The 21,960-nt window shown below is 33.1% G+C and overlaps 2 protein-coding genes across 2 annotated transcripts; one reads left to right on the top strand and one right to left on the bottom strand.

Annotated features, from left to right (window-relative positions):
• Positions 1 to 1,499: 1,499 nt before the first annotated feature.
• On the top strand, positions 1,500 to 5,844 carry LOC114289035 (ACT-like superfamily protein). Its single transcript, XM_028232668.2, has 7 exons — positions 1,500 to 1,570; positions 1,870 to 1,921; positions 2,005 to 2,119; positions 2,245 to 2,312; positions 3,052 to 3,705; positions 4,301 to 4,405; positions 5,315 to 5,844. Exons 1-7 carry the CDS (start codon positions 1,500 to 1,502, stop codon positions 5,657 to 5,659), a joined length of 1,410 nt encoding a protein of 469 aa, XP_028088469.1. The 3' UTR covers positions 5,660 to 5,844.
• Positions 5,845 to 7,727: 1,883 nt separating this feature from the next.
• LOC114289017 (putative glycosyltransferase At5g25310) lies at positions 7,728 to 15,916 on the bottom strand. The gene is made up of 4 exons (XM_028232656.2): positions 15,597 to 15,916; positions 14,989 to 15,146; positions 10,034 to 10,385; positions 7,728 to 8,475 (listed from the first exon to the last, which is right to left on the bottom strand). The coding sequence occupies exons 1-4, from the start codon at positions 15,828 to 15,830 to the stop codon at positions 7,810 to 7,812; spliced, it is 1,410 nt and encodes a 469-aa protein (XP_028088457.2). The 5' UTR covers positions 15,831 to 15,916; the 3' UTR covers positions 7,728 to 7,809.
• Positions 15,917 to 21,960: the final 6,044 nt, after the last annotated feature.

Raw genomic sequence — 21,960 nt, 5'->3', positions numbered from 1 at the left:
TGATGAGAGAGAGAGACGTGTGATATATGTAAGTTCTAGAGAGAGAGCAAGAGATTGGAAACATATTTGCATGGGAGTGTTTCTTACCATATCCGGGAAGTTGGGCAGAAACATAGGAGAAATTTTTGTGTAATGATAGGGTAGGGATGCATGTGTGACTAGCTAAGAAACAAAAAAAGAGTTGAATGAATCAATATAAAACGTGGCCAATAATACTCTTTTGACTATTTTGTATCTATCTACATCTTTATAGGTTTGCATGTGCACTTGTCCCTCTTCAACACCCCTACCTCTTTTCTATAAAAACCAATCTCTACCATCCATTTCTTTCCCTTCTTCTATCATCCTAATCTACCTCACTTTCCTTTCACATGGATTCTCTCTCTCTCTCTCTAATTATATGTTTGTATGTGCACTTGTCCCTCTTTGACACCCTAACCTGACTTTTCAACTAGAACAAATCATTACCAATCATTCCTTTCCATTCTATTTAAGCTAATCCACCACACTCTCATTGACAATCCCCAACTTAGCAATTCTCTCTCTCTCTCTCTCTCTCTCTCTCTCTCATATTAATTAGAAAAACTGTCATTTGTTGTTGATTACCTTGAGCTTTGTTCTAAAAGAGAGAGAGAACTGAAGAATCATCTTTGCACTTCTCTCTCCTCGGTTGGTTATGAGCTTATCTTTGCTTGGCTTCTCACACCAATTTGTATCTGTGAGAGAGCTTTCTCTTTCTTTTGGTTTCTCTTTTGCAGCTCTTCTTCTTGATACATTTATATAACTACATTTGCACATGTAAGCTCTCTCTCTTTCTTTTCCTTGCATCTCTATTTCAATCACATTCTCTATGATAAATCTCAAGACATACTTCATTTTGAAGGTGGTTGTTAGGTCTTCAATATGATATTGGTTTGTTATCAAGAAGAAATGGTTGGAATCATCATGCTATTCATCTAAATATAGGCATTTGATTGATTTATTCATCATTACAGCTCCTAATATTAACTAAGTTTTCCTCAATCTTAGAAAATTCTTTAAAATATTATGGAAACTATTTTCATATATATGATCACATGTATATTAACCTATCAAATCAATTTGAAAAATGATTCACAAACATCATTTTTATAACACCCACCCACCCCGCGCAAAAAAAAATAAAAATAAATAAGAAAGAGAACGTGCATCTCTATACAAAATCTTTTATATATTGGATTTTCTATGTAAATTTATTTAATTATTTTGCACGTAATATTATTGATTTCTGCAATGTAAAGAACTTATGGCTTCAACAGCTGGCTAAAGAATAGAACTTTTCTAAGCAATTGACGTGTTGATTAGAAACCAACTTCCAATATTTATTGACTTTTATATGAAGAACTTATGGCTTCAACAGCTGGTTAAAGAATATAGAACTTTTCTAAGCAATTGATGCGTTGATTAGAAACAAACTTCCAATGTTTATTGACTTTTATATGTCTTGTTGCCTATGCAGCATGAAGAAAGTTTGTTGGCCTTACTTTGATCCCGAGTTTGATAGTCTCTCAGAAAGGATATACGGTCCAACGTAAGTGACGTTTCAAACCCTCAATCCTTCTCACCATCCTTTGGTTTCTAATGCTACGTACCCCCAGAAAAAATATTTAGAAATAATCCAAAATTTGAAATGTATTGATGAGATTCATTCTCTATGTGTCCCACGCACGTCTCATCAAGTTTGAATTTGCTCCATACATTCAAATTCTTAACAGTTTTATAGGTTTTTTTTTTTTTTTTCGGTAGATAGCATTTGTGGGCTTCTATAGCTCATAGAAGTTTCTTAACTTGGTGGTTAAGTCATCCTCTTCCTTTTGTTTTTCCTTTCAGTTGCAGAGTTTGCATCGATAACGAAAGCTTAGAAGACTGCACCGTAGTGAAGGTAAGTGTGTGAATGAGATATCGATCGATCTAGAGAGAGAGCTAAGAAGATATATAATGAATATGTTGGCTGATTGATTGCAGGTTGATAGTTTAAATAAGCAAGGTCTCCTTCTGGAAGTGGTGCAAGTGCTAACAGATATGAATCTCATCATCTCAAAAGGCTACATATCCTCTGACGCCGGATGGTTCATGGATGGTATAGTCTTTATCTTACTTAGTATTATCAAATGTTAGATGACTGTTTACATTTTTAATATGAAATGATGAGGCACCATAAACAAGAGTCAAGCTTCTTGACAAGCTAAACTGTGCATATGGCAGTTTTTCACGTCAAAGATGCAGATGGGAACAAGCTTGCCGACCAAAGAGTGATAAACTATATACAGCAGGTAATGCAATTGAGTTATATTAGGAATACCAAAAATTTTATATTTGACCAAATGTCTCACATGGGTGTGTCACATGTGCGTGAGATCCATACCAATGGGAGATATTTGGTCAAATATTTGATAAAATTTTTAGCACCTTTAACATTTTTTAATGCAATTTGATTCCTCATAGACTCAAACAGAGAAAAAGATATGCATACTTTTAAATATTTTATACAAAATTTTCTTACAGGATGAAGAGGGTCCTAAAACACTAGAACGCACACCATTGTATCTAATTAAGAAATACCACAAGCACATTATTATTGATTTGATATATAGTGATATAAAAATTATCACCATTTTCTATTAGGAATTTGACCAGAAATCTGATAAGAAATTTGTGTGTGAGTAATATTACTATTGATATTATTCTTTGTATACATTAATTTTTTAAGGATAATTGTACTAATCTCTTTTGAAATTTAGAAAAAATCCAAACAGTCTCACAATTGTAGAATAATTACACTATTCTCCTTTTTTAATAAGGCTAAAGAGTCCATAACTAACACAAATGATTTGACATATAATGATAAATAATAATAAAATATATGTATTATTAGAATATTATTGAAGTCTACTATAATTATATCAAAATTATAGCACTCTTCTATTGTTTCTAAACTTTAAAGAAATCAGTGTAATTTATCTATGTTTTAACTATGGTATAAATGTACCTCTAACGTGAAACGCCATGCAGGCTATAGGAACAACAAGAGACCCTCCAAAACCAAAGGCCTACACCACCGGCAAGCCCCTCGAACCCGAACCACATAGCGAACGCACCACCATAGAAATGACAGGAACAGACCGACCGGGTCTCTTCTCAGAGATCTCAGCAGCCCTAGCCGACCTCCACTGCAACGTGGTCGAAGCCCACGCCTGGAGCCACAACGCCCGCCTAGCTTGCGTGGCCTACATCTCCGACCAATCCACAGACACCCCAATCGAAGACCACCACCGCCTGGCTGCCATCGAAGACCGCCTCACCACAGTCCTCCGAGCCACCACCAGCAGCGCCACCGCAGGAGGCAACTGCACGAACCAACAACAACGAGAAGCGAAGAGTGGAGGAGGAGGAGGGACGATGACGAATGTGGAGAGGAGGTTGCATCAGCTGATGCTATCGGTTCGGGACTTTGATAGGCCGTTGGCGATGATGGAGGTGGCATCAGAGGAGGGGGGAAAGGCGAGTGTGTTGATAGAGAGTTGTAGGGAGAAAGGGTACTCCATTGTGACGGTGCAGTGTAGGGATAGGCCCAGACTCATGTTTGATACAGTTTGTACGCTTACGGATATGCAGTATGTCATTTTTCATGCTTCTGTGGATTCTCATGATGGTTATGCCTTTCAGGTACGTCTAAGCTATTATTATTAGATCAATTTATTTCTTTTTTGTGAATGATTTTCACATTATAATTTAAAAAATGAAGAGATCGGATTATCAATAATAAATTTGATGAGTCCAGTTCTTTCCTCAATTAGAGAGGCTGAACCCTTCAATTGAATATAGCCAATATAGATGATAAATGTTTTGAAAATAGCTTGTGCGTTTCCCATTTATAATACGTATCAATTCACAACCACTTCATAAGTTCAAATTTTCTTTTTTGGATCGGTAAGGAAAATTTTATTGATGAAACACGTATAAAGTATAATGGAAAAAACCAGTAAAAAGGAGTTTCATAAGTTCAATTTGACATTTTAGATCCTGTGAAACTCTTTTTTTGACGGCTAATTATTTTTAAAAATTCACCACTTTATGGACATTTATTGCTCAGTTCTCCACATACTACCACCACTATACTACAATAAAATAAAAATTCATAACCCAACACCGTTATTTAATTCATTCATGGGATTCAAGAATTTTGCATAAAGAAACTGTTTTGTATCTCTAAGATATTAGTAGATTAATGTGTTTTTATGGAATGAATATTGTGTTACAGGAGTACTTCATAAGGCACGTAGATGGGTGCGCATTGAACACAGAAGGTGAGAAGGAAAGAGTTGTTAAATGCTTAGAGGCCGCCATTGAACGCCGGGTTTGTGAGGTAACCCCCTATCCCTAAGTCTAACGCTGTTATTTATTTATTTTTTAATCAATAGCAATTAGGATAAAATATACTGATAGTCCTTATACTTTGACTTTTACATCATTTTGGTTCTTATAATTTTAATTGACTTAATTTTTATCATGAATATATGATTTTTTTTTAATCAATAGCAATTAGGATAAAATATATTGATAGTCCTTGTACTTTGACTTTTGCGTCATTTTAGTTCTTTTAATTTTAATTGACTTAATTTTTATCATGAATTTATGATTTTTTTTAATTTAATCTAATTGATTACAATCATTTGTGTCTTTGATAGAAAACGCGAACAACACATTCATAAACTTGCACAGCTTTAGTACCCTTTCTTTTTTTTAATCAAAATTCTTAATTGACATTATCAGTTAGATCGAATAGAATATAATTTAAATTAAATGTCAAAATCAAATTAATTGAAAGGGTTTGAACCAAAATAACACAATAGGCAAACTGGATGAACTATTAGTGTTATTTTCACTAGTAATTAGAACCAATGTTCTAAAACACCAGTCATTATGCATTGTACGGTATGAATTTTGAAATAACCAAGTTGAATACACTGATATTGCGGTGCGAAAATACACTGATATTGCGGTGTGATCGAATTTCGCAGCTGTAACCGTCTATTCCTGTTATGTATCAATCTATAATCACAACATTAGACCATGACAGGCCGGGCTGCACTGGCATAGAAAGGCCTATTATAAAATAGTGTAGGAAAATTGGTTTAAAATTTTATGACCTCAACAATCAATTTTTGACACGAACCGGCCAATATTATTGATATCGTTATGATTTAAAACCACTATTAGGACTTGAACAAAATACTAAACAAGTTTTCACTTTTATTTTTTTTTTTATTCACAGGGGGTTCGATTAGAGTTATCTGCAAAACAAAGGGTAGGGTTGCTCTCCGATATAACTAGGGTTCTTCGTGAGAATGGCCTTGCAGTCGTCCGAGCAGACGTAGCAACCCATGGAGGGAAAGCAGTGAATGCATTCTACGTCAGAGACATCTCAGGCAACGATGTAGACATGGAGTTTGTCGAGTCGATGAGGAGAGAGATGGGACCGATCGATCTAGCGGTCAGGAATGAGAAGTCTCTGATGCCGCCGAACACAGCTGATCATCAAAGGCCTCGTTTCTCCATCAGTGATATATTGAAATCCAAGATTGAACGATTCTCTCACAACTTTGTTGCAATCAAGTGATGTGATTATCGTCATGTAAATATGTCAGGTAGTTAAGAGAATGGAGTTTTTGTAAATGAATAATAATCACACACACACACATGTTGTACTTGTACATTAGTTTTGTTGTGTTCCATTAATTAATTGTTTTGTAAATAAAGAAGTTCAATGTCCATATGAATTTGAATTCTTCAATGTTTCTAAAATATTGTAAACTAGGCTAAATTTATGATCGGAGTATTTAATGATCCATATTGTACTCGAAAAAGACCATTAGAAAAAATAGCTCAAAAAATATTGGAAAATAAAATGTGTGGTGCATATTAAATTAGACAAATTATGATCGTTGTCTTTATATTTTTGTACTTGTATCATTTTAGTTTTTATAATTTCAATTGACTCAATTTCAATTTAATTTATTATTTTATTTTAATTTGGTCAAATTGATTTTAATTTAACTATTATCTTTTTTTTAGGACGAATTACACTAACAGTCCCTATAATTTAGAATTCGTATAACTTTGATCTCTGACTTTTCAATTATAATATATTTGATTATGAATTTTGAATCTTATTCTAAATAAGGACAATTAAAGATATAATTGCTCAATTTCAAGGATAAAGTCGTCAATTTCATAAAATATAAACTAATTTGACAAAAATAAATGTCAAAATTTTTTTTGTGAATTTTAAAAAATAATTTCCACCCACCAAGGATAAAACTATGTAAAATTGATAAATCTTTTAGACATTATTTATTTATTTATTTTACCAAATTAATTTTTATTATGTGTTTGGATGATAATCATGTAATGGGTGATTGTTAGGCTTTTAATCTATAATCGATATATTTAAATATGAAATGTTTTTAGTTTTGGATTTTTTGATTTAATGGATTGGTTTAATAATAATATCAGAGTTGTCGCCATATTTAACTTTTGAAAAAATAGAAACCGATTTAATGAAAATAAAAATAATCACCCATTACATGATCATCATCCAAACACAGAATAAAAATTAATTTGGTAATATATATATATATATATATATATAAGACTTATCAATTTTATATAATTTTATCTTTAGTGGGTAGAAATAATTTTTAAAAATTTTAAAATATTTTTTTGACATTTATTTTTATCAAATTAGTTTATATTTTATCAAATTGACGACTTTGTCCTTGAAATTAAATAATAATATCTTCAATTATCCTTATTTGGAACAAGATTTAAAATTTATGGTCAAATGTGTCACAATTGAAAAGTCAAAGACCAAAGTGGCACAAGTCCTAAACTATAGAGATCGTTAGTGTAATTCGTCATTTTTTAATGATAAATATGCACATAAACTGTATGAGTTATGCTTTTAGAAATAAATTGTAATTTCAGGCAATGATGATTTTTGGTCAAAAGTGTAATCAATTGAACCAAAAAAATCTAAAATTAATAATCAAAATTAAGTTAATTGAAAGTGCAATAATCAAAATGAGCAAAATACAATAAGTACCTATGTAATTTACACATTAAAATTTAGAATAATGTTATTTTTGGCCAAAAGTTAGATGTATTTTTCAAATTTAATGTTGTAACAATCTATTAAAATAATTATCCAAGACAACTCTCACATCTTTTCTATTCATCTATCAATTATCTCTTTTATACATCAATCTTAAAAATGAATCTCAAAAATTAACTTCCATATATAATTTTTCTAAAATTTAAGATGATGTCAGGTCATAGCTACCACGGATATGGTTTAATCAAGAATAATGCTATATATATTAACTAATGTATTAATTAACATATTAATTGATGATGTGACATAATTTAAGATATGTTTAGTATTTGTAATATTATTAATGAGTGGGGTCAATAATAATATCATAACAAAAATGAGTGAGACTACTAGAAAGAAAAACACTAATAGCTCTAAAGTGGTGTGGGTCCCACATGATGAGATGCTTTGCTCTTGTGTTTTTTTTTTTTTTTTTGAATTTTCACCTCATTTGTGGGTCATTAGTGCTCCCAAATTAATGGGATGAATCATTATTGATATCATAACTACTATTAGTATACTAATTGGTATATGTACCACCACCATTAAATCAAACCCTTCAAAAAAAAAAAATTTAAGCTATGTAATCACTGTTTTTACAGTGCATATCTATCTATCTATACAAGTCTTAAATTGATTCTCCTAAGCCATACAGAATGCAATATCATATGAAACACATCAAACCTCTCAGCTGGCTGGTTCCACACAAAATGCCTCCTCACAGCTCTCACACCTTCTTTCAACCTCATGTACTTTTCTTCCGAAATACCCATCAAAACCTCCTTCAACTGCGGAATTTTCTCGGTCTCAACCTGCACCGAAAACCCCTCCCATCGCAACACATCGCTGAAAGGCAACACATAGTGATCTGACAAGATCACAGGGACGCATTCAGCGTAAATGGCCTCCACAATTCTAGGGCTAGCCACTTCATGACCACTTGGACATAGACAGTATTTGGATTGAAGCATGAAAGAGTAGTAATCTAGGCCTTTGGGGAGGTACTCGTAGATTGGGAGGTCGGTGTCGCGGTTTTTCCAGTGGTTGAGGAGGATGGGGCGGATGGGGCCGTGGAGGCCGCCTGCGAAGAAGGCAAGGTAGGGCCGGGGAGTGTTTGGTGGCCGAGGCGAGAGGAGTTTGGGGGAGATGTCGCCGGTGTAGAGATGGATTTCAGGGAGGCTGACATCTTTTTGTGGGTTGAAACCTTCGGAGGAGTTGGCATTGCATAAGATCCGGATTGATGTGTTGTAGAGGACTGGGTCACCTTGTGAGGCATGAGGCCCCTGCAATGGTTGGTAATAACAAAGTGTTTATGAGAGGATATAAAGAAAAGAAAAATCATATTTGTCACATTTTTTTTTTCATGTTTTAAAATGTTAGTTGTACGTATAAAACTTATCACATCCAGAAATTAGTGGCATCAACTGTGAATAAATTTAATAAAATTCTTTCAAGTTAATCTAGAAAGTACAGATACGGATACGAGGTACAGATACGATACGATACGATACGGATACGGCGATACAACAAAACTTAAAAAAATAAGATACGGATACCGCTAAGTTTGGAAAAAATAAAAAATAAATAAATTATTAGTAGTGAGTTACACATAAGCTCAAAAAAGTTGAAAAACCACAGTAACTTTATGATGCAAAATACTAATCTTTAAGAATTAAGTATTAATTTAAGGCTGTAGGTAGTTTAGTTTTTAAATTTTCAATAGGTCTTGCAAATATTTCATCTCAATATCAAGTCTACTATGTTGATATTATAATATCAAAACAATCCACAACTTGACCCTATGCTTTTTCTTTTTGCACTAGTCAAAAATATTCTATGCAAGTTTATTTGCTTATTTATTTATTAATATTTAATTTTACGATTGTTATATTATCTTATTAATCCTTACTTCTATGTAGTTATAGGGGACATGCATGATACACTGAAGATATGTCAATTTAATGAATTCAATTACTTTAGCTTACTATGTTATTTTTATGAAAAGAACTAAGTAAAGTATTGTAAAAATATTTTATTTATCCTCACAATTATATTATATTATGATGTCATAGAAGAAATGATACAATTCTAATTTCGTAAAAAGAGTAATATGTGACTTGAAGCATTTGATATTTCAAAATTAATTAAGATGTGTCCGATAATATGTGACTTAGAGCATTCGATACTTCAAAACTAAGTACCCGATACTTTAAAATTAATAAAAAATTAATTAAGAAATATCCGATACTTTTAATAAGTATCTGATACGTATCCGTAAATATTCAAGAAGTATCGATATCAAATACGGATACGTCTTCCTATTTGAATATGTGCTTCATAGAAGCTAATGTGTTGCAAACTGTTCTAATTACACAAATTACAGAGCATGCGCAATATCACAATTTTGGTTATTTCAAGAACCAAAATGGTATACAAAAACACAACATAACTTGTAAAGTCACTTGATGATTTTTCTTTTCATTTCCTTCACAGAAAATAATATACAAACTCATTTTTTAGACCCAATAATATTTAAGTGAAATGATTAATTGATAATTAAAGAAAATATGGGTGAGAGAATTGTTTTTTTGCCATGTTATTGAATTAAAAATTGAGTTTAGTTTTTAAATTAGAATAGCACTGTCCTTCTTTCATTATTTTTTAAAATTTTCTTTCTTTCTTTCCGATGTACAAATGCACATTTTAACATTTCCCTCCTTATATTGATGTATTCTTAATGAAATTACCACAAAATCAACAATTCACCATTCAAATCAATTGCAACTAACTCTGAATTTCATAAAATTTCAAAATTAAAAAAGTGAAAAGTGAAAGACTTACCCAATCATGACAAGAAAGCATGAAGTGGTCAGCCCCATGAGTCCTGTTCCAAAAAGGGTGCTTGGTGGAGATGACCCTCACATAATCAGAGACAAAGTTTTTGAGTGGAGTGAGGTTGTAAGAGAGAGGCTTGTAGAGGTACTTCACCATCCAGGTGACACTGAAGGGCATGAAATAAACGTGAGCACGGTTTGCATCCCTCGTCCTGAACCTCCCTCCTCCGTGCTCCATCTCGTGTATGAATCTCCCTTCCGTCGTGTATATGTTCTTGCACGGCCCATCATGGACTAAGGGTAGCTCGCCTTCTTCGTACACGTACACCTTGAATCTTTTCTCCATTTCGGTGTAACTCCTATAAATTTGTACATAAGCTGAGGATAAATAAGGTTTTTTGGCAGTTTAAATGATCTACATTGCAGCATATTGTCTTCGTTAATATAAGATGACGCTCCAAATTAATAACTATTGGTCTAAACTGACACTCCAAATTAATAACAATTGGTCTAAACTATAAGCTGATTATATCACTTTACGTTTGTGTTAATTTAGAGTTTTACATTGACTTACTTTGGGAGCAATGACTATCCTTATTATATTGAGTCTTATCCAATCTAAGAGGAAACCGTATTGGATTGGGTTTTTTTCTCAAGTAAAAAACTATGTTACAGTTACACATTATTTTTTTTGATCGGCAAAGAAAATCTTTATTGAAAAAACATTCAAGGAATGAAGTTTACATCAATAAAGAGGAGCTTGGGCCTGAAAAGCCCCAAGCGCCAGTTGGTGAGAAACCAACAACGAGAAAAGGAGAGGAAAAAACAACAAGCATAACCAAAAACTCCCAGAGGTTGTAACACTGCAGCAAAAATCAGCCAAAACAGAGGCATTCTCACACAGTGGAGGGAGCATTTTATAGCAGAATTCTCACACAGCAACAGATAGAACCTAATTCAATCCTTCAGAGTGTTAAAAAAAAAATTTGTAGCAACAATTAGATTTTTTTTTAGACAACAAATAATTGTCCATTTCGAGCAAGTTTGAATAGTTAACTAACCATGTAGCATAGCAATTTCAGAACCAAAGAAAAAAAAATAGCCTAACCCAACCCAATTAATAACTAACCGAAAGAATTTGCCCTTCACATTATAATTGGAGATCCCACTTATTATATTCATACAATGTGCAACTATTAGTAACGGAGTTAACTTTTCTGTGAGCCACAATCTATGTACAATCTTATACTTGATTAAAAACAGAAAACGAAAAATGCAATATAAAAAAAACTAATTAACAAAATGTGAGACTAAATGAGACTAGGTTCGTTGTCGTCATATCTCTAACCACATTTCTATAACATGATGAGATTCAGAGAAGCTCATGTGTGGACATAGATAGTTTGAGACAGGAGAATGTGTTTGAGAATCTTATGTGGTACTAAATGATGAGCATATTTACAATGGAGAAACAATTTATTCTACTCTCATATCATAACTCCTATAAATTTGCAGGGTGTGAAAATCAAGTTTCAATAGTTAATCAGGGTGTTTTTGTCTTTCTACATAAAAGGTTCCCAACACATTAAAGGGAGGGTTATCTATGTTGCCTGAGAAATCGATGCCTTCTATTATTATGAGCAACATGGCGGATTTCATACCGAAGCTATTTAGTGCTCATAGAAGGAATGGAATTGAGTAGCCGTGAGTGTGGCGCACTTAGCACGCCTTATACGTCAACTACAAGAATAGCCTTTTGAACGACACAAAAGGGTGAAAAAGAAAAATAGTGGTGTGGTCCGTGTGGAATGGGTAAAAAAATGGTCCAATGTGTTGATGTGTTGATTTAAGGGTGAGAATTTTTTACACAATAATATAATTTGAATTGTATATTTAGTTATTGTGTTAGGATTGATTATTTTTCAACACAAATATAAATGATACAAGTTAATAACATAACTATTAAATAATTTAAATTAGTATTAAACCTGCATAATACAAAATTTAAATGGTAATTCATTTAATAAATAATTAATTACGCTGTTTAATTTTTTTTAAATAAGCAGTGCCATCATATTTTAAATTTCTTATATAATTCCACCCAACAAATAAATAAATAAAAAGTATGAAAACAATACATAATAATAGGGTATAACTTTTAAAAATTAGAAAAATAAAATTGAGTTGAAATCAAATATTTTTATCAATAATTTCATTCTAGTTAAGATTAGTTTTATGCAATTTAATTTGTGAAAAAAAATCACTGTATACATGGTATTTTTAAGTGAAAATGATTTTTTTTTTCCCATGACACTAAAATAATATAATACGAATTAGACATGGACACAAAATTACACGGCATGATAACACCCAAAAAAAAAAGAAAAAAAGAATTAATATTAAAGTAATTCTAATAAGAATTCAAAATCAAATATTATATGGCACGACACCCACCCGACCCCCATAAGTGAAGTTTTGGTTCTATTAAAAAGAGTTTGCAGTGCTATTTTATTTTGGTCAAAAAAATTTGTAATTAAGGTTTAACTAGATAGATTAGAGAAATTTGATTGGTAGAAATTTCGCCTTTTGATTTCTCCACTATTTTTTTGGGAACACTTTTAAAAATAATCTCATCATCAAATCTTTATAAACGAAGTTAGATTGTTAAAATTGTCACATAATATTAATTGAATTCAGATAGTTTTTTTATTAAATTATAAAGTTAGGGATTGTTTGGCATCAAGTTTAACAAGTCATTTTTTTCCCCATTTTTTGTTTTTGTTTTAGTGATTTTTTATTAATTTGTGTCAAATTTTTTTACTTTTCAAATCCTTCTAGAGTAGAAGAATCTAAAATGGAAAAAAACAAAATAAAAAATCTCAAAAAATAATTTAAAAAAAAAGTCAAAACAATTAACTATTTTTATCTTCTTTTTTTTTTTTCTTTAGTAAGCTTTGTATTTGTTCTTTTACTTTTTTTGTTCGTCTAATCGAGTAGAATCTAAAAACTTAAAATCTAAATTTTTTATTTTTTAATGTTCACTAAAAATAAAAAAATCAACAAAAAAAAAAAATCACTAAAAAAATCAATCCCAAGCATTAATTGTGTAAACCCATATGTATTTTAACTAATTTTAAAACAAAAATAAGATAACAATAATGCATTTCACTACAAGAATCTTATGTAAATAAAACAATTTCCTGTAAAAATTTACCACATTAATTGTATGAGATAAACAATGGAATATCTCACATGACATATGGAAACAAAATAACTTCACAATTCACAGTCCAGATTCGTATTTTGAGTCCAACTTAAATCCAATTGTGAGCCAAACCGTTACTTACACAGCATAGTGGGTCCCACGGGCCACAGCTGGATGTCCACCCTGTGCATTAATTTTTTTAGAATAATATTACGTCATATGCACCTATTGTCCTATTGGTGTACCGATCATAATTTTAGAAGTTTTAAATTTTTATAATTTATATAATAGATAGCGTCATAATTTTAAAATAATAATACCATAACATATGTTAGAATATTAATGAGCATATCAATTGATATATATAGCACTAATATTTTATTTTAAGAGCAAAGATATGATCGGTATCTTCACACTCCTCAAATAAATGATTTACTATTTACAAAAATATTAAACTACATGGTTAGAAATACTGATGACATAAATAAATCAAGGGTTAAAATAGATACAATTCTCCAAGTATATATTCCGTGCCATTTTTATATTTTAAATTTATTAATTTAATTCTCGATTTATTAATTTTGTCACTAAATAATCTTTATTTCAGTTTTTATTTACAATTGATAATTGAGGTAGTCATTTTTGTTGAACGACCCATCACATTAAAGACTTTGAAGATTAAGAACTTGTTTGGAACTTGACTAAAAAAATTGGATATATTTCAAGCATTACTTATTTTTTATTTTATTTTTTTTTTTTTGACAACCAAGCCATTACAGAATGATTCAATATGCAGGAAAGTTTTTCGTGGGGACCAAAGTCTTTGTCCGTGTAATACGATTCTATTCTACGTAGGAGATGCATGACACTCTGATTTTGACTTAGGGATTGTTTGGGATGACTTAAATAAGTGTATTTTTTGTTTTTTTACGAAAAAATGTGCAGAAAAATAGAGAGGTGATGTAATAAAAAAAAGATAAAAAGATGAATTATTTGGGACTTCCCAAACTTGGCCTTAGAAGGAAAGTAGTGAAGGACTTATTTGTTATAATTTAAAAAATTAAAAAGTTAAACACATTACTTCAAATTCAATTCATATCCAACTCATATTTCATAAAAAATAAAAAAGTGCACTTATTTAGATCATTTCAAATCAACCCTAAATTCAAAGCTAAGAGGTTGTTTGAGATGTTCTAAATAAGTGCACTTTTTGACTTTTTATGAAATATGGGTTGGGTTTGAAGTGATGTGGTAGAGAGGTGATGTGATCTAAATAAGAAGATGTGACTTAAATAAAATAGTGATTTTTTTGACTTTTTAACTTTTATTAAAGATGCCAAACTTGGCCTAAACTAAAGTTTTTCCAATTCTATATATACATATATAATTGGCTTGGTTGGTTTGTATCAAGATATAATTTTTGAAAAAAAAAATTTAATTTTGTTTGGTTCAATTTTTTTGAAATTTTTTTTTCAAAATTAACTTCTCTCTTATACATCAATCAATCACTTCTTCTCTCTCCCCTCTATCCTCTCTCCTCTCTCATTCTCAAATACATTTACTCAACTACAATAAAATATCAAATCATTCCAAAATTTCAAACTCTAAAACTATTTTCAAAATATACCATCAAACAAATCAAAAAAATTTCTAAACTTTTCAAAAAAAATTTAAAAATTTATCTCAAAATATAAACCAAACACAGCCAATATATTCTTATTAATTTCTAAAATTAATATTGATCGAAGAAAGCTTACTGGTAAAATTCGCCGTAATTTCGATAAATGTCACCGGTGTGTACGTCACCATCACCGTCGGGGAGGGTCAATGACATGTTTGGACTCAGAGCGGCCGCCGTCCGAATCAAAGCTCTTGCTCGTGCTAGTCCGCGCTCCAGTCCTCCGTTTTTCTCTCTCTGCAATTTCACATCAATTCATCAAAAATTGCTGTAACACACACACAGAACCGTATATATATTATAATTATATATGCATGTACTTTTAAATTTCAATGAAAAATCATGAATACAAATCGGCGCATATAAAGGTGCACATGAATGTATTTCTATATATGTATGTATTTGATTCTGAGAGCGAGAATTTGACTACTACAATGACATGCCGCTTTATGTAGGTCTCTGCGTAACCTCAAACTGATCGGAAACTGATAGACAGAGAGAGAGAGAGAGAGATTGTAAAAAAAAAAGCTTTCAGTTTCTCAATTGAGCCATTAATTACTCACTCCGCAATCGCACATCAGATTAACAAAAATAGATTTACATTAATTGAGTACCTCCATAAACGTACGTAATATCAGATGAATCCGGAGAGAGAAAGAGAGACAGAGAGAGAGAATGAATGCTTACAATAACAGTCCGATTTCTGAATGAATTAGTGGTGGTGGATCGAACTTGGAACTCATCGGAAGTGCTGGTAAGCTTGGTCTGCAACTCCACAATCGGAACTTTGAATTCGGATTTCGAACCAGTGAAGAACTTGAAAGAACTAAAATTACCTGAAACAAAAAATACCAAAGCGATTGAGAGAACAAAAAACGATGCAATCACGCAAGCAGAGACTCCATAGGTCGCCTCCTTCATCTCAAAAAATCCTCTCTCTCTCTAAATGTGAATTAGAATGTGGAGATGAAAAAAAGGTTTGAAAATAGTTGATAGAGAGATGGAAAGACGGGGTATAGATTGAGAGAGTGCGTCTCTCTAATTTATGGCGGAGAAAAGGTTGCATGCCTAAACTATGAAACAAGGGTAAATTACGAAATTGGCCCTATGAATAGATTTATTAAATGAAAACCACGTGTAACAATTTGCCAGATGACCCCTTTTTTTTTGTTTTTGTTTTTTAGGTTGAAAATCAAAACAAACAAAAAAAAAAATAAAACTTCAAATGACCAACTGTCAATAAAAAGTTAAAAACTCAAAATAATCAAAACAAAAAATATTTATTATCAACTAAAAAAATTAAAAAAACAATTATCTACTTGCACAAAAAAAAAAAAATACTAACTTTTCAAGCATATTATTGTTTTTTCAACTTTTAGAAAAATCAAAAAGTTACTAAAAATTTAATACCAAACAAATCTTTCCCATATAGAACTTCACAAATAAAAACACCTATAAATAATAAAAAAGGAAAAAAAAAAACTCAATATGTTAAAATAATTGATAAAGGAAAATACATTAACTAATTATCTTTATTGGAATTTTATATACAAAATGGATTTTGTACTTAATTTTTTGTTATCACATATTAATAAATAAACTTTTTATTTGATTCTGTTATTACTCGACACAAAGAGGATATGACTCACAATAATAAATATATCGTGAAAAAAAATAAAAATTGTGTAATATGAACCCATTAATGACTATATGAAAAATCTATTATTTTGTATAAAAAAGGGCAACAAAATTATATTTAGAGGAGTGATGGAGACCCCCTCCAATCACCACCCCAGCACCCCCCCACACACATGTGGCAGGTGGTGATTGGAGGACAAAGGAAACCAAAAAAAAAAAAGAAAAAGAAAATCCAACCAATGAGAGAGAGAGGGGGTCAAAAGGGGTGGGGAAAAAAGGGAGTCTTAGACATTTTTGTTATATTTATTCATACCATTTTTTCCATCTCTTGATGACAAGATGATATTTTGAAAATATAAGATTATGGGTATGGTATTAAAAGAGAGAATGTCTATAACATCTAGCTGGAAATATGTGTCAATGATGAATCATCTCCCCATCCATCTCTTATCATTTTATTTTGAAACATTGTATGGTAACATCTATTGATTAATTCGCATAAAAAATACAAAAATAAAAGAGTTAATTATATTTTTAGTCTTTAAAGTATGAATTTTGTATTATTTTAGTTTTCAATGTTTAAATTGTGTCGAATTGGTCTCTAATGTATACAAGTGGTTTAATTTGGTCTCCAATATTTCAATTGTCTCAATCTGATCTCCAAAATATAAAAAAGTGTTTCAATTTAGTCTTCCAATCTAACTCTATTAATTTGCTCTTCAGGAACTAAATTAAAATACATTAGAGACTAGATTGACATAATTTAAACATTAGAAATTAAATTAAACACTGTTATATATTGTGAATCAAATTAACATAATTTAAATATTGAAAATCAAAATGATAAAAACTTATACTATAGTGACCAAAAATTTAGTTAATCCAAAATAAAAATAATGAATACGGTGCATTATAATAGAAGAGCCAAATCTTAAATAATTTGATCTCTCTTTAAATCTTAAATAAATAAATATTGCTTTTAGAAAGGAAAAATATTTGAAATTCAAATTAGATCTTTTTCTTTTTTTCCTTTTTTTGGTTGATAACGAAAATGTTTTATATATGTTAACTTTTTTTATTGAACAAAACATTAGAAAGTGAAAATTCACGTTTGTTTAAAAAAAAAATGTTTGTTGTGGAGACATTAGTTCAAATTAATAATCTGTAGAGTTAATGACAGTTATTGTTAACACAACTAGACAAATAGAAAAGTATATTGAATAATATTATGCATATGTCATACAATACAATGAAGGCCCATATATATAGGCAAAGAAGGAGAAAGAGAATCCTAATCCTACTATATAATGTAATCATAATCCTATTATATAATGTAATCCTAATCCAATATATATTACTAACAGTCTCCCTCAAACTCAAAATGGTTTCAACGAGACCAATTGGAGTTTGGAAAGTAACTCATGAAAACGACCAGGAAGATGAGTTTTAGTAAACAGATCAGCAACTTGAGCAGCGGAAGAAACAGACTGGAGTTGGATAATGCCACTATTGACATGCTGACAAATAAAATGACAATCAATCTCGATGTGTTTGGTGCGATCATGAAAAACATCATTATAAGCAATCTGAATAGCACTACGATTATCACAATGAAGAGTAGTAGCAGTGGGATGAAGTACACCCATGTCCTTAAGTAACCAACGAGGCCATAAAAGTTCCTGAGTGATGTCAGCAAGAGCACGATATTCCGCCTCAATACTGGACCTAGAGACAACAGTTTGCTTCTTACTCTGCCAAGAAATCAACGAACTTCCAAGAAAGAAACAATAACTGGTAGTACAGCGACGATCAATGGGATCACCGGCCCAGTCAGCATCAAAATATGCACATAACTCTAGCGGAGTGTGAGCAGAGTAATGAAGTCCATGAAACAAAGTTCCCTTCACATAGCGGAGAATACGAAGAACAACAGCATAATGAGTAGATCGTGGAGCAGACAAAAACTGACTGACAATGTGAACTGCATGAGAGATATCAGGTCGAATAAAAGACAAATAGACCAGACTACAGACTAATTGTCGATATACAGTGGCATCAGAAAGGAGAGTGCCCTCTAAAGAGGTAAGACGAGCATTGTACTCAAGTGGGGTAGGCGCAGTCTTACTATCCGTGAGACCAGCATGAGATAAAAGATCAGATGTATATTTGACTTGAGTGAGATACAAGCCGCTTGGAGCAGAAGAAATCTCAAGACCAAGAAAATAACTAAGAGAACCCAGATCTTTCATCTCAAAATGAGAGCTGAGAAAATGTTTCAGCTCATGAATGTCATCAAGATCATCACCAGTAATAATCATATCATCAACATAAAGCAATAGAAGAGTAATGCCACGAGGCGTCTTGCGAATAAAAAGAGCAGAATCATAGGAACTTGAAAAGAACCCAAACTGAGTAATGGTAGTACTGAACTTGGAAAACCAAGCACAAGGAGCCTGCTTGAGGCCATAGAGAGCACGACGAAGGCAACAAACAGTATCTAGGGGATGCTCATAGCCTGGAGCGTCACTGTCCTCAGAAACAATCTCGAAATAACCTCTCTTCTGGGAACTCAAGAGGGGGTCACTATAAACAAGGGTCTCGGTATAAGCCTACCTCTCGATCTACTACTACTGCTGCTGCTGTTGCTGAGGATTCCACTCCTCCTATAGATCCATCTGCTCCATATTATTCTCAGAATGATATGGAGGCCATGTTTCAACAAGCACATCCTGGTACCTCTCATAACACTGCCTTATCCGTCACCCCAGGTAGCTCTTCTTGGTTCTTTGATTCTACATGTTGTAATCATATGACATCAGATTCCACTGTTTTTTCCTCTTTTACTTCTTCTAGTACCTTACCTATTATTCATACTGCTGATGGCACTCACATGTCTGTTAGTCATATTGGTAGTGTCTCTACCTCCACTGTGTCTCTCTCTGATGCTTATCATATTCCTGCCCTCACCCTAAATCTTATTTTTGTTGGTCAACTTTGTGAACTTGGTTTAATTGTTCGCTTTTCCTCCTCTGGTTGTCACGTTCAGGATCTGCGGAAAGGACAGACTATTGGGATAGGGCGTAAAACTGGACGTCTGTTTGAGCTCATCAATCTTCATCTACCATTTTCTACACCTACTCCTTAGCATGTTGCATCCACTCCCTCTCTTGATCTTTGGCATTCTAGATTAGGGCATGTTTCTTTTGGTCGGCTATATACTTTAGTATCTAGTGGCAATTTAGGTTCTGTTTCTTCTAATTATCATAATGATTGTCAATCTTGTCAACTTGCTAAACAGCCAGCTGTAGACACCCCATTTTTGACCAACCTTAAGACTCAGACGTCACCGATTAAGCGCTCGGTGATGTTGCATATTGTGCTCGTTCAGAAGTTTCAGAGTCTCGGCTGCGAGCCTTGCCTCCAGACTTCCGGATTCTTTTGTACCTTGCCTCGGTTGGCGAACCAGACTCGGTTTTCTCTGTTTCTTTTCCTGAGGGGAGGGAGAGGTCCCGTAGACCATCTCTCAGTGGCCGTGGGCTACATTTCGTGGTCGTAGGCCATTTTGCCCGTTTCGGAGCCCGGTTTCTGGTTTTCGGAGCCGTCAGGCCGTGTGCCTCGGTTCGGGACCGCCTAACCACTTCCATTTGCTCTGATTTTTGGCATGCATATTATTTGCTCCCTTTTGAGAGACACTGTGGTCCGAGAGACCAACTTCGTGGTCGGACACCACTTCCGGTGCCTAACAGCCCACTTTCGGGGCCCCGAACTGCGTGTTTTGGCTCCCGAACCTTCATTTTGCATTTTTGGGCTTTGATCCGAACTTGAGATAGTCATATTTTGAGCTCCTTTTCATGTTTGATTAAGGACCTCTTGATGTTTGACATCTCCATCTATCACTTGCTTCTTTAACGCTCTTTTAGGCCTATTTTTGCGCGGTATTTTAAGCTTAATTGTGAGCTATTTCGGACTTGGTCATAAACTACAAAGTGTCTTTTTTTGAGCCCCTCTTCAACTTTGTTGAAGGGCTCTCGGTCATTTGAGTCCAGCAGCTACCACTTGCTTTTATATCTCACTTTTTGGCCTTTTTGGAGGGAAACTTGGATTGTTTTCCCTCCATTTTTTCCCTCCATTTCCCCCCCCCCTCCCCTTTTTCCACCCCTTTTGCCTATATATACAGCACCCCAGGTCTGTATTAAGGGTTAGAAATTTTTGTTTAGAGCTCCTATATTATATATATCTCTCTCTCTATATTCCAACCATCAAAACTCCAAGTCCCCTACACCATTTCTTCACCATTCCTTCACCACCACCTAGCACCACCACCACCACTCTATACCAGCAGTTTGGAGGTCATTTTCAGAGGCAAGGAGCATCTTTTTCTCAAGCCAAGAGGTTGCTAAAGACTAGTCTTCAAGGGTGAGTCTCGTTTTTCCCTTTTTTGCTCTTTTCTTGGTCTATATCTTAGCCCTTCTTGCTTATACATTTTAGCTCCGACCAAAACTGAAAGTGGCCATATTTTGAGCTTATTTTCATCTTTCATTAAGGGTCTTACCCTATTTGGGACCTCCATGTATCACTTACCATTATACCCCTCTTTGGTCCTCATTTTTGCATGTTTTTTTAGCTTATCTTGCTTCTGTTTTTCGGCCATGATCAGAACTGAAAGTGGCCATATTTTGACCCTCTTGTCATGTTTCATTAAGGGTCCTTGGCTGTTTGATGAATATTTTGCATACTTCATGTTATACCCCTTTGTTGGCCTATATCTTGCGTTGCATTTTGAGCATGTTTGTATATTGATTTGGGGCTTGCCATCTACTGTAAATGTTCATATTTTTAGCCCCTTTTTAGTGTTGTAGAAGAGTTTTTTTTTGTTTGGGCTTTGCATCTACCACTTGCTTCTTTGTCCATTTTTCGGTCCAATTCTTGCATAAGAGCTTAGCCATAGCTATGTTTGTTTTGGGGGTTTTTACAGTTCTGTAAAACATCATATTTTTTGCCCCTCTTCAATATTGTAGAAGGCCCCTAATCTGTTTGGGGTCAGCAGCTGTGAGTTTCTTCTTTGTCTCATATTTAGGGCCATTTTTGCATGCTAGTTTTGCCCTATTTATGTTTGCTGTTTGGCCATGCTTTGAACTGTAAAAATGCTTATCTTGGGGCTGCCTTGCTTTTTTCTTTTCATTCCATGTACCAATTATGCATGCTTTGTATAGCTGTAGTTCATTCTATGTGCCTAATTTTGCATTTCGGGAGAGATTCCATGCATCGGGTGTACTTTCGCCTCATTTCGGGGCTGTTTTCCCCCACATTTCAGTGCTGAAATTCCATTAGCATGTTTGCATATCATTTTCCATGCTATTGCATTGCATATGCCATTGCCTCGATTTGCGTGCCCGTGTGCACGCATTTCGAG

Source organism: Camellia sinensis, chromosome 11 (genome assembly GCF_055761805.1).
Source record: "Camellia sinensis isolate YWXY chromosome 11, ASM5576180v1, whole genome shotgun sequence".
NCBI classification, from domain to species: domain Eukaryota; kingdom Viridiplantae; phylum Streptophyta; class Magnoliopsida; order Ericales; family Theaceae; genus Camellia; species Camellia sinensis.
The sequence above is the reverse complement of the archived record's forward strand: the minus strand, read 5'-3'. Positions and strand labels throughout refer to the sequence as shown.